Source organism: Dermatophagoides pteronyssinus, unplaced genomic scaffold (assembly GCF_027571235.1).
Source record: "Dermatophagoides pteronyssinus isolate colony J.1.1.1.1 unplaced genomic scaffold, Derpt_VIB-CSIC_2022.12 sq0017, whole genome shotgun sequence".
Classification (NCBI taxonomy): Eukaryota; Metazoa; Arthropoda; class Arachnida; order Sarcoptiformes; family Pyroglyphidae; genus Dermatophagoides; species Dermatophagoides pteronyssinus.
This window is the reverse complement of record NW_027461541.1, coordinates 835566-847009: the sequence shown is the minus strand read 5'-3', so window position 1 is coordinate 847009 and position 11444 is coordinate 835566. Positions and strand designations below refer to the sequence as shown.

At 28.5% G+C, this 11444-nt stretch overlaps 5 protein-coding genes across 5 annotated transcripts; 3 read left to right on the top strand and 2 right to left on the bottom strand.

Moving 5' to 3' along the window:
• Window positions 1-171: 171 nt before the first annotated feature.
• LOC113799753 (uncharacterized) lies at window positions 172-1005 on the top strand. The gene is made up of 2 exons (XM_027350444.2): window positions 172-332; window positions 413-1005. Exons 1-2 carry the CDS (start codon window positions 290-292, stop codon window positions 829-831), a joined length of 462 nt encoding a protein of 153 aa, XP_027206245.1. The 5' UTR covers window positions 172-289; the 3' UTR covers window positions 832-1005.
• Window positions 1006-1998: 993 nt separating this feature from the next.
• Window positions 1999-4637, top strand: LOC113799752 (glucose-6-phosphate 1-dehydrogenase-like). The gene is made up of 3 exons (XM_027350443.2): window positions 1999-2877; window positions 2943-3281; window positions 3421-4637. Exons 1-3 carry the CDS (start codon window positions 2516-2518, stop codon window positions 4523-4525), a joined length of 1806 nt encoding a protein of 601 aa, XP_027206244.2. The 5' UTR covers window positions 1999-2515; the 3' UTR covers window positions 4526-4637.
• A 266-nt stretch (window positions 4638-4903) lies between these two features.
• Window positions 4904-6631, top strand: LOC142645657 (uncharacterized). Its single transcript, XM_075822430.1, has 2 exons — window positions 4904-5013; window positions 5086-6631. Exons 1-2 carry the CDS (start codon window positions 4972-4974, stop codon window positions 6511-6513), a joined length of 1470 nt encoding a protein of 489 aa, XP_075678545.1. The 5' UTR covers window positions 4904-4971; the 3' UTR covers window positions 6514-6631.
• Window positions 6551-7942, bottom strand: LOC113799770 (agrin-like). The gene is made up of 2 exons (XM_027350463.2): window positions 7260-7942; window positions 6551-7186 (listed from the first exon to the last, which is right to left on the bottom strand). The coding sequence occupies exons 1-2, from the start codon at window positions 7834-7836 to the stop codon at window positions 6762-6764; spliced, it is 1002 nt and encodes a 333-aa protein (XP_027206264.1). The 5' UTR covers window positions 7837-7942; the 3' UTR covers window positions 6551-6761.
• Window positions 7943-8185: 243 nt separating this feature from the next.
• On the bottom strand, window positions 8186-9203 carry LOC142645658 (uncharacterized). Its single transcript, XM_075822431.1, has 2 exons — window positions 9121-9203; window positions 8186-9040 (listed from the first exon to the last, which is right to left on the bottom strand). Exons 1-2 carry the CDS (start codon window positions 9169-9171, stop codon window positions 8333-8335), a joined length of 759 nt encoding a protein of 252 aa, XP_075678546.1. The 5' UTR covers window positions 9172-9203; the 3' UTR covers window positions 8186-8332.
• Between the last annotated feature and the right edge of the window lie 2241 nt (window positions 9204-11444).

Sequence of the window (11444 nt, the reverse complement as noted above, 5' to 3'; positions counted from 1 at the left end):
TGGTTTCTTTTTACTTTTTTTGATTTGTTTTTTTTTGAGAAACAATTATTGCAATCTTACAAGCAAAAAGAAAAGAAAGGATTTAATCAAAGGTAATCAGGAAAAAAAAATATCTTTCCTTTTCGTTGTTGAGAAAGAAAAAAAGTATATAAAAACCCAAAAATGGATTTTCAAGTTCAAAAACTGATTGATTGATTTGATTTGATTTGATTTTGGGAAAATATATTTTGAGTATCATCATCATCATCAACGATAACAAACAAAACAAACCAAGAAAACATACAGCAAAATGAAATTTTTAACATTATTTTCATTGATTTTCTTCATCGTCGGTAAGTCATTTTGGTCAATTTTTGTGGAAATTTGCTGAATTTTGTTAAATTTACTTTCCCTCGACCGAAAAAAAAACTAGGCACAATCCATGCATTTAAATGTCCCGATTTAAACGATATATTTTATCGTGATCCAGAAAATTCACATTATTTTTATGAATGTGTTAATGGCCGTGCATTTCATTTTCAATGTCCAAATGATTTAGTATTTAATGAAAGTATACAGGCATGTGATTATACAATTGGACCACCAATTGAACATACAACACATCATTATGAAACACCAGATCATACTGGTACAAGAAAACGTCATACAACCACATCATCAATGTCAACATCGACAACATCATCAACAAATTCTGATCATAAAACTACAAACCCTGAACAACAATCATCAACAACAACAATGGCATCATCAACTGATCATCACAGTGATGATCAAACAACCAGAGGACGTCATCATCCAACAACACCAACAAAAAACAATGCCTTGATCTGATTTAAAAATCATATAATTAACCATTTACCCACCAATCCATCGATATTTTTTTTTTAATTTAAAAATAAAAATTTTGTCATTTACGTAATCAAAGCAAAAAAAAAATGGAAATTAAAAAAAATTTCATTGACCTTGATTTGCATATTAAAAAAAAACAATTTTTTTTTGTAAAAATTTCCGTTTAAAATTTGTTTTAAAAAAATATTTGTCGTTGGCCACACACATTGAAAGGAAGAGAGAAATCAAACAATCCATCGCTGTGTTCATTGAGAAAAAGGTTGAAGGTCAAATGAATTAACTTTTTTTTTTTTTAGTTTTTTTAATACATCCGACGTTTTTCAGTCTGTCTATCTATCAATAGTATTATGTAATGATCAAAAAAATAGACTTTTTCACAGAAAAAAAAAATTCAAATTCAGATTTCAATAGATCAATGTCAGAATAATTTGAATCTAAAAAAAAGATATTATGACATCATCATGTGATTCTCTCTCTCTCTCTCTCTCTCTCTCTTGGCCGTACTCTTAGAGTGCATCTTTTGGGAATTTTTTTTTTGATGGCAAAAAACTTTTTGAAGGTTTGTTTTTTTCTGTTTTCTTGCAATTCAAAAATCCAAAGATAAACATAGATAACATGGACATCTTGGATGCTTTAAATATTTCAATCATTGAATGAAGTGTGGATTGTCATTGATCTAACTAAGTAACTAAGTAAGTGTCTGTTATCTTCATCATCATCATTCACTTCAATGATGCGAAAAGCAAAAAAAAAAAATCGTATGTTTTTTGTTTGTTTCATTTGATGATGGCCAATAAAAATAAAATGAAAAGCCTTAAAGGCAAAAAAATTGTTATTATGTAAAAAAAAATGGGCAGCATCATCCATAGCATCATCATCAAACAACAATCGATTTTAATCGATATCGAATGATGATGATGATGAAAATAACCACAAACAAGCACACCATTTTGTTCAACAAGACATTCTTCAACAAAAAAAAAAAAAAAAAAAAATCAGCTTTGTAATTGTAGCATGCTATACATGTGGTTTTTTTTTGGCTCTGCCTTTACTCTCTCTCGCACTTGTTCAATGTTTCACTTGTCATGTCTAGCCTGTTTGTGGTTTGATTTCATTCATTCATTTCATTTGATTTCAGTCGGCAAAAAAAAAAAAGAAAAGAAAATAAAATAAAATTAATCACACGACATTGATCATTGATTTTAATTGATCATCATCATCGTTGTCATTTTTTTCTGTTGTTGTTGTTGTTGTTGTTGTTGGTGTTATGTATAAATATAAATTTTAAAAAAAAATTTTGTTTGCAAAATTATAAGTTATGAGATTTCTGATTCATCATCAAAATCAATCAAAAAATCGAAGCGAATCAATCAAAAAATCGAAGCAAATCAATCGAATCAGTCTGTAGACAACGTGATTGATTCAATCAAGTGTGTGATATATGTGTGCCTGTCTTTATCATCGACCAGATAGCAAACAAGATCGAAACATCTTCAATCAATTTGATCCATTTAATAAAAAAAAAATCATCCGAGTGATTTTATTGATAACTAATTTGATTTTTTTCTGAATAAAACTGTCAATAAAAATTGTTGTTTTTTGTTATTAATTGGATTAATTTTACGAAAAAGAAAAAAACAAAAGTTTTCCTCATCAAACAGAAAAGATGGCCGAAATAATTAATAACCAAAATGGTAATGATAATCAAATTATTAATGGATCATCATCATCATCATCATCATCGACAACAACATTATCACCTGTTGCTAAAAAAATTAGCACCTGTAAATATCATAATCCTTGTTTATCATTAAATGATTCATTAATTAATGGAAATAATAATAATAATCATCATTATAATAATAATAACAGTAATAGTAATAATTGTCTTGATGATGATCATTGTTCACAAGAAATTATTAAATTAATAAAAGAATCATTAAATTATGAAACTGGTGATCATCATACATTCGTTGTATTTGGTGCATCAGGTGATTTGGCAACCAAAAAAATCTATCCAACACTTTGGTAAGCAATTTGATTTTGATTTTGATTTTTGATTTGAACAATTTTTTTTCTTGCTGAATCAACAGGGCACTATATCGTGATGATTTAATACCATTAAAAACAGCCATAGTTGGTTATGCACGTTCATCAATGACCGTACAAAAATTATATGAACATATTGGTCGTCATATTAAATTAAGAGATGAAGAAGAACGTGAATTATTTCAACAATTTTTATTACATAATTTTTATGTACAAGGAAAATATGATGATGATAATGGATTTTTAAAATTAATGAAACGTGTTTGTGAATTAGAAGATAATGATAATGGTTTACATGCTAATCGTTTATTCTATTTAGCATTACCACCAAATATTTTTCAATCAACAACTAAATTAATTAAACAACATTGTTGGAATACCAAGTATGTTATTTTGGATTTTTATTGCTTGTTTCTCATTTCATTTTCATTTTCATTTTTTTCAAATTATCTTTATCTTTTGATACACTTGGCGCCATCTATTATCGGTTAAATTGAATAAATTTTGAAAAACAAAAAAAAGAGGATGGAAACGTATTATAATTGAAAAACCATTCGGTTATGATTATGATTCATCACAACAATTATCACGTCATTTACAATCATTATATGATGAAGATGAAATATATCGTATTGATCATTATTTAGGTAAAGAAATGGTACAAAATTTAATGGTATTACGTTTTGGTAATCGTATATTTAGTCCAATATGGAATCATGAACATATATCAAGTATACAGATTACATTTAAAGAACCATTTGGAACAATGGGACGTGGTGGTTATTTTGATCGTTTTGGTATTATTCGTGATGTAATGCAAAATCATTTATTACAGATATTATGTTTAGTTGCAATGGAAAAACCAGTATCAACAAATCCAGAAGATATACGTGATGAAAAAGTTAAAGTTTTACGTGCAATGCGTACATTAACTGTTGATGATATTGTATTAGGACAATATATTGGTAATCCAAAATTAGATGGTGAAGGACGTTTATCATATCGTGATGATCCAACAGTACCAAATGATTCATTAACAGCAACATTTGCATTAGCAAAATGTCAAATTAATAATGAACGTTGGGATGGTGTACCATTTTTTTTACGTTGTGGTAAAGCATTGAATGAAAGAAAAGCTGAAATACGTATACAATTTCGTGATGTACCGGGTAATATATTTCATGGTGAATGTACACGTAATGAATTAGTTATACGTATACAACCAAATGAAGCTGTTTATATTAAATTTATGACCAAAGAACCTGGAATGACATTTCGTTTATCTGAAACTGAATTAGATTTAACTTATCAAAATCGTTATAAAGATTCACGTTTACCTGATGCATATGAACGATTATTAATGGATGTATTTGCTGGTTCACAAATGCATTTTGTTCGTTCGGATGAATTATCTGAAGCATGGCGTATATTTACACCATTATTACATGAAATTGATGAGAAAAAAATCGTACCGGCACCATATTATTATGGTTCACGTGGTTGTAAACAAGCGGATGATTTTTGTGTTGCAAATGGTTATCGTTTTTATGGTACTTATATTTGGCCACAAGCATCAAAAACGGTAAAAAATCAATCGGATGATATTGATTCGAATCCAAAATATTAATAATAACCTCTTCATTTATTTTAATTACCGAAAAAAAAATTCAAACGTTTAATTAATTAATTTTAATTCTCTTTTTAAAAATATTAAAATAATAAAAATTTAAAATTTAAAATTTTCAAATCAAAAAATGTCAATGTATAATGCGATTTGAATGATTGAATGGAGGCTAGGAAAAATTTTTTTTGATTTTCAATGCCATCTGACGATTTCTTCAGGGAATTATTTTCAGAAATTTTTTTCAAAATGATAATCGAACCACTATTACAATGGATTTTCTGTTGTCAACACTACCATCTATCGATTGGTTAAAGGAATTAAAATCGAAAAATTCGATGAGCACACACACGTTTTTTATCATTATCATTTGTATTTGTTTTTGTTTGTAATTTGGCGATCTCGTTATTCTTGATATTGACGATATTTCATCGATAATTATTATCATCAAAATGAATGAATTAATGCGTTCAGCTTTGAAAGCGTTTGATCCCGTAAGTAAATGAATAATTTTTTTTTCTAAAATTTGATGATGGTGATGTTGTAATGTATTTTCAAACAATTAGACAAAGAAAGAACCAGTATCAGTAAAAATTTTTATTGGAAAACCAATATATGAACAATCAAATTCAAGTCCTCATATAAATGAGTCTTCCGAGAATTATGAATGTTCAACAGATCAATTTGGATATGATTATATGCATCAACCATGTCCTGAATGTAGTAAATTGAAATCAGAATCTTCCAATGCTCCATTTATTCAGATGCCGGTATGTTCATCAATGCAACAACCATTGTATAATGGTCCATTTAATCCATCACCATTCAATCATCAACAATTGTTTCGACCACCGGTTATGATTCCTGGACCACCGCCATCACCATTCAATCGTTTGCCTATTCGACCACCGGTAATGATTCCAGGACCATCGGCACCGTTCAATCGTTCATTTTTTCGATCACCGGTAATGATTCCTGGACCACCACCGCCAACATCATTTAATCGTTTTCCGATTCGACCACCGGTAATGATTCCTGGTCCACCACCATCGTTTAATCGTCAATTGTTTCAAAATCCGATAATGAATCCTGGTCCACAGTCATCGTTTATTCGTCCATTAAAAATTCGAAAACCGAAAATTGTACTCAAACCAGATTCAACTTCAAGGAATACTGTTGAAAAATTTAAAGGTACTATTAAAGAACTGCCAGAAATATCGATCGAAATTCCGGATTCAAATGATGAAGAAAAAAACGAATCCAATGATAATGTAATATTTAAAAAACCAAATTGTCCAATACAAAAAAAATCGAATAACAATGGCAAACAATTGATTAAATTTAAACGAATTAGTTCAGTACAATTTGTTGCTAAATTGAAATTGGATAAAATTAATCCAGATGATTTACGTTCACCATTTACATCGGTACTTGGTTTTGTTCATTTTAAAAATGATATCTATTTTGTTATTGGTTGGAGAAAAATTCCATCATTTACAAAAGTTGGTATATTACGACAACAAGTTGAAACAATATTCAATACAAGTATTGTTAAAATATATGCTGGTAAAATTGATTTTGATAATTTTGATGATCCATTATCATTGATTAATAATTGTCATCATCGAAGAATTAGTTTAATGTTTGTATTGAATCCTATTTTTGTACGAAAACATATACGAATTAATTTTGATGAACGACCAGGATTTCAACGTCATTTGGGACCATTTTTTGATGAATCAAATTCTATTTTTGAACCATCATTCACATTGACATCTACATCATTACAACGAGATGGTGGTACAACTAAACCGGTAGTTATTAAATTGGAAAATACCTTGGATGATAATGATTCAATGGCGATTAAATTGGAAAATACCATGGATGATAATGATGGTAAGGATAATGATTCAACCATCATCATTGAACCAATGGCTGATCTTAACAATGAAAATATTCAAATTAAAACTGAACAAAATGATGATGATGATTGAAAAACAATCCAACTATTCTTTTTTCAAACATTCAAACTTATGCAAACAAACAAACATAATTCAAATTTTATTTCAAAATTTAAAAACATTCAATTTTTAAAACATTCAAAGTAGTAGATTAGAGATTATAAAAGATATTTTAAGGAAGTAAATCTTATATGTATTGATTTTGTATTGATTTTTTTGTTCTGATTAAACAATTGAAATAAAGAAATTTTTTTTTCTCAAAAAAACAAAAAAAAACATTATCAATATGAATATGAACGTTGATTTGTCATGATTGTATGATGATAACGATCATTTGATGCTGCTGATGATAATGGTTCAATATTATTCGATGTTGTTGTTGTTGTTGTTGTTGTTCGATGTGTTTGATATCGATTCTGTATCGATGGAATTGTTCGATATGATGACGAAGATGATGATGATGTTATTGAATTCGGACGATAATAATAACAGGAATTTATTGATTTTACAAATAAATTTTTATTCGAACGACATGAACGTAAACGTAATTCACATTCATTATTATATGTTTCATCATCTGAACCACAAATTGGTTGATATTTGATTTGATTACAATGTTGTATACATTCACAACGGCCACCATCTGAACTATATTGATCATTTATACAATTACCATTGTTTGGACAATATTTTCTTTCGCATGGTACTAATTGATTGATTGATTGATTGATTAGTTAATGATTTTTTTGAATTAAAAATTCAAATAATAAACAACTTACATTCAGGAAAATCCGGACGTAAACCATATGGTTGATCAGCAATAATTGAATCAAAACGTTCAATATTTGTTAATGTTATACGTATTAATGATGAATTTAAACGAAAATAATCAGGATAATTTATTGGTTGTAGAACAAATATCCATGAATCACCTTGTCGAGTATTTGGATAACACCATGATGAACCTGATGATGTTTTTGATTCAATTGGATTAAATCCAGTTACCTGTATACGTTGATGTTGTAATGATCTTTGTCCATGTAATACACGACGTACCAGAACATTTGCAATATAATTTGATGATTGTTGCTGTTGTTGTTGTCGTATTGATTGTTGTTGTTGTTGTTGTCTATTTAATGATGATTCATCATAATCAATATTATCTAATGGACGTATTTGTTCAACAATACCAATCAATACAATTGAATTCGAATTCATTAATTGTGTATATGTTGGAAATATTGTTGGACAACGTCTTCTTAAACGAAATGATGTTAATGTTGTTGATGTTGATGATGATTGACAATCAATATTGATGGCTAAAAAGCCAAAAATTATAAACAGAATATAATTCATAATCTCGAAAATTCTGTAGAATCTAGAAAATAGAGTTCAAGACAGAAACAAACAACAACAACAACTTTGTTCAGAAAAATGATTGAATTTCGTAAAAAAAAATGAAGATTTCAGTTTTTCCAACCATACCTTTTATGGTTTGTTTTTTTATCCAATTCATGATCAAAATGTAATATCCATGGATGGATGGATGGATAAATCAATTGGTGGATATTATTAAATTGCGTTGGCGAACAAGTTTTTTCGTTTCTGTTTCTCTTGCTTTCTGTTGTTTTTGGAATTAAGTTTGCCAAGTTTGGGCAACTCTCTTTCTCCCAGTCTGTTTCACACAATCAAAGAAGGTAAGGTGTTTAAAAAAAGGTTTTTATTGGGAAAAATTTTTCATTTGAAAAAAAAACATGTTTTGCTGTCATCTGTCGATGTTTTAAATGAAATTATTTGGTAATTTTGTTTGTTTGTTTGTTTGTTGAAAATATTCTTTCAAAAAAAAAAAATATTAATCTGAATCAGGGTTTTGTAAAAAATTGAATGAAATTTCTTCGGCTCGTACTTCAAAATCATCCGAATCAGATGATTCTGGTTCTGAAAGCCATTCTAATGATGATGATGATGATTCATTCAATTCTTGTTTAGGTATTGGTTTATTTTTGGGTTTAATTACTGGTGTTTGTACTGGTTTTTGTTCTGTTATTTTTTCCGTTTTAGATTCAGATTTTGGTTTAGGTAACGGTTTAGGTATCGGTTCAAGAATTGGTTCGAAAATTGGTTCAAAAATTGGCTCAGGTGTTAAATTACGTGGATAAATTGGCTGTATAGCCATTGGTGCTTTTGGTTTTAGCATTCGTGGATTCGATAGAATCGATGTAATTTCTTTAAATGGTTTAATTGGTTGTACAGATTTTTTAATCTTTTCAATAGTAATATCATCCATTGAAATTGGTTGTGGATTTTTAATAATAACCGGTTTCATTTCAAAAAATGATGATAAACTCATACAACGATATGTTAATGGTGATTGTGGTTGTGATTCAATATAACCTAATTCATATGATGCTGATCTTGATGAAAGTTCCAATATAAATTTATCATTAACAGGATGATTTATTTCAATATGTGAACTTGGACCAGGTATTGGATTCAATGGTTCAATTGGTGTTTGTGTTAATTCATATACTGATTCGGATTCATTAGTTTGATTTATTGCCTATATATATTTTCGTTATAACGTTACATTACAATTATCAATTATCAATTATGTTAAATTGATTGAATAAAATCACATACCTCATCATAAATTTTCATTCCTAAACGCAATAAATTAAACATGATCACCATTAATATCAATTAATCCAATTAACAAAAAAAACTAGACCGGTAAAGAAAATCGAAAACAACTTTGCTAACCTTTTTTTTTGGTCTATTTTAACCCAAATTCCATAACAAACGTGTAAAAAAAGCAGCAGCAGCAAAGCATAGGGTAATAGGGTAATAATAACACACAGACACTCAGATAAAAATAGTGGTCCAATAGTAATACAAAATAAGGGTAGAATTTCAAAATTTATTTATTTCAGGATTTTTATAAAATAAAAATTATAATTTTGGTTGTTATAAGAATAATTGTAATAACTGTTAATGGAAATTCAAAAAAAAAAAATTCATTCATTTTAATCAGAATCAGAATCTAATGTTATAACCGGGATAGATTCTGTATTATTTTTAGCCAATTTGTCAATAGGTTTATTGTTTAATTTCATTTTTTTACTTTTACCATATGATGATGATGATGATAATGATTCTTGTTCAATGTTTGAATAATCATCGGATTCATCAATAAGAATTACCTCCTGTTCGATGTTTCCATTCGAATCATTTACGTTTTCACCGGATTCTTCAATTTGAATTATTTCTTGTTCAAGGTTTCCATTCGAATCATTTACGTTTTCATCGGTCAAATTGATTATTTCATATTTACCATATGAAAATGATCCAGGGTTTGTCAGATCAATCTGATAAATACGACGTATTTTAAATTTTAATCCATTAGATTTTTGTTTTGTTTGATTCAAATTATTTTCATCGTTTTCATCAGCTATATCGGTTAATCGGATATTTGTGGGCAATTCAATTTTCGGATCATCATTATTCAATTTTATCATTTTACCATTACCATATGATGATGGTGATGATTCTAGTTTTACTGGATTACTGGATTCTTTGATTTGTTTTGTTTCATTATCATCGTCGTCGCAGTCGCTGTCGCTGTCATCACCATTATCGTCATTGTCGCCGTCGTCATCATCGCTATCGTCATCGTTACCATTATCATCTAAAAAATTTTTAAACTTATGTGAATCTTGATCTTTTGAGCGTTTGATTGATTCATCATATTCTTCATCTTCATCATCATCATCATCATAATAATAATCATCTAATGATTCATCATCATCATCATCATCCGAATATTGAACAGTAGTACCTTGTAATTTTTTCGATGTCAATATTGTTGATGGTTCAAGAATTGAATTCTGTACAGTAATAAATGGTGGTCGATTAATAATAAATTTACGATTACCATTGATTGGTTGAAAATCTAAATAATATTTTTCACTTATAATAAAACCAATTGAACTATTTGATTGTTTATTTGATTCATAACCAAGTAATGTATGATCATCTGTTAATCGACTTTGTTGATCAAATGAACCAACAATTTCAATATTTAATATTTTTTCAACAATTTTACGTAACATTTTTATCTGTGTTAATATTGGTATATGATCCCAATAGATTAAGAAAAATATATCCGAATCATAATGTACAAATGCTTGTGCCGATATATAATTACGATAATAATTTATTGGTAAAATTCTTCTTGGTTTGAATACAATTTCTTGATGATGATCATGATCATGATCATCATCCTGATCATCATCAATTGAACTTGGTGATGATGATGATTCACGATCATTTGGTGATTTGGAAAATACAAATGGATGTTTTGACCATTTCGCCACTGGTTGTGGTTTTTTGAATACAGAATCATCGGGAATTGGAACGATTAATTTGGATTTTTGATCCATTTTTTCGTAGTTTCAACTATTTCGAAATTGCTTCCGCACGTTTATGTGCTTGCAAGTTTGAACATGTGTGTATCGTATGAAGAACACAGGCATTGGCTACAGTTTTTTTTTTTTTTTTGGCCAAATACACCTAATCGGTTCAGGTATGTACAAAAAGTAACAACTGAAATTGTCGTCACTTCATTTTGAGTGCTTTACATTGTGATTGATTCATTTAGCATCGATAGATAATGATCAAAATCAACCTGAATCAATTGATTAATTGAATCAGGAAAATTTTTTGGTGGATGAAAATCCAATAAGCAATAAATAAACATAATAGTGTTGAAATTTGAGAAAAATTTTACGAAATTAATTCCTTTAACCGACCGCAAGATGGAACTCTTTGTTGATGAAATTCATTGGGTGGTAGTGTTTTTTATTCAAATTGTAAATTTGGAACGGGTTTTGGAACGGATTTTTTGTTTTGAACAAAACTTTTATTTATTCTTTTATTTTTGAAATTGGAAAAGTAGTTTTTTGTTC

What these genes read in the sequence shown, in the direction of transcription:
- LOC113799752 (XM_027350443.2), top strand. Translation starts at nt 2,516, where the DNA reads ATGGCCGAAATAATTAATAACCAAAATGGTAATGATAATCAAATTATT. An exon ending in AAAATCTATCCAACACTTTG is followed by an intron (nt 2,878 to 2,942) that starts GTAAGCAATTTG and finishes CTGAATCAACAG; the next exon opens with GGCACTATATCGTGATGATT. An exon ending in CAACATTGTTGGAATACCAA is followed by an intron (nt 3,282 to 3,420) that starts GTATGTTATTTT and finishes AACAAAAAAAAG; the next exon opens with AGGATGGAAACGTATTATAA.
- LOC142645658 (XM_075822431.1), bottom strand. Translation starts at nt 9,171, where the DNA reads ATGGTGATCATGTTTAATTTATTGCGTTTAGGAATGAAAATTTATGAT. An exon ending in GAATGAAAATTTATGATGAG is followed by an intron (nt 9,041 to 9,120) that starts GTATGTGATTTT and finishes AAATATATATAG; the next exon opens with GCAATAAATCAAACTAATGA.
- LOC142645657 (XM_075822430.1), top strand. Translation starts at nt 4,972, where the DNA reads ATGAATGAATTAATGCGTTCAGCTTTGAAAGCGTTTGATCCC. An exon ending in CTTTGAAAGCGTTTGATCCC is followed by an intron (nt 5,014 to 5,085) that starts GTAAGTAAATGA and finishes TCAAACAATTAG; the next exon opens with ACAAAGAAAGAACCAGTATC.
- LOC113799770 (XM_027350463.2), bottom strand. Translation starts at nt 7,836, where the DNA reads ATGAATTATATTCTGTTTATAATTTTTGGCTTTTTAGCCATCAATATT. An exon ending in ACGTCCGGATTTTCCTGAAT is followed by an intron (nt 7,187 to 7,259) that starts GTAAGTTGTTTA and finishes TCAATCAATTAG; the next exon opens with TACCATGCGAAAGAAAATAT.
- LOC113799753 (XM_027350444.2), top strand. Translation starts at nt 290, where the DNA reads ATGAAATTTTTAACATTATTTTCATTGATTTTCTTCATCGTCG. An exon ending in ATTGATTTTCTTCATCGTCG is followed by an intron (nt 333 to 412) that starts GTAAGTCATTTT and finishes AAAAAAAACTAG; the next exon opens with GCACAATCCATGCATTTAAA.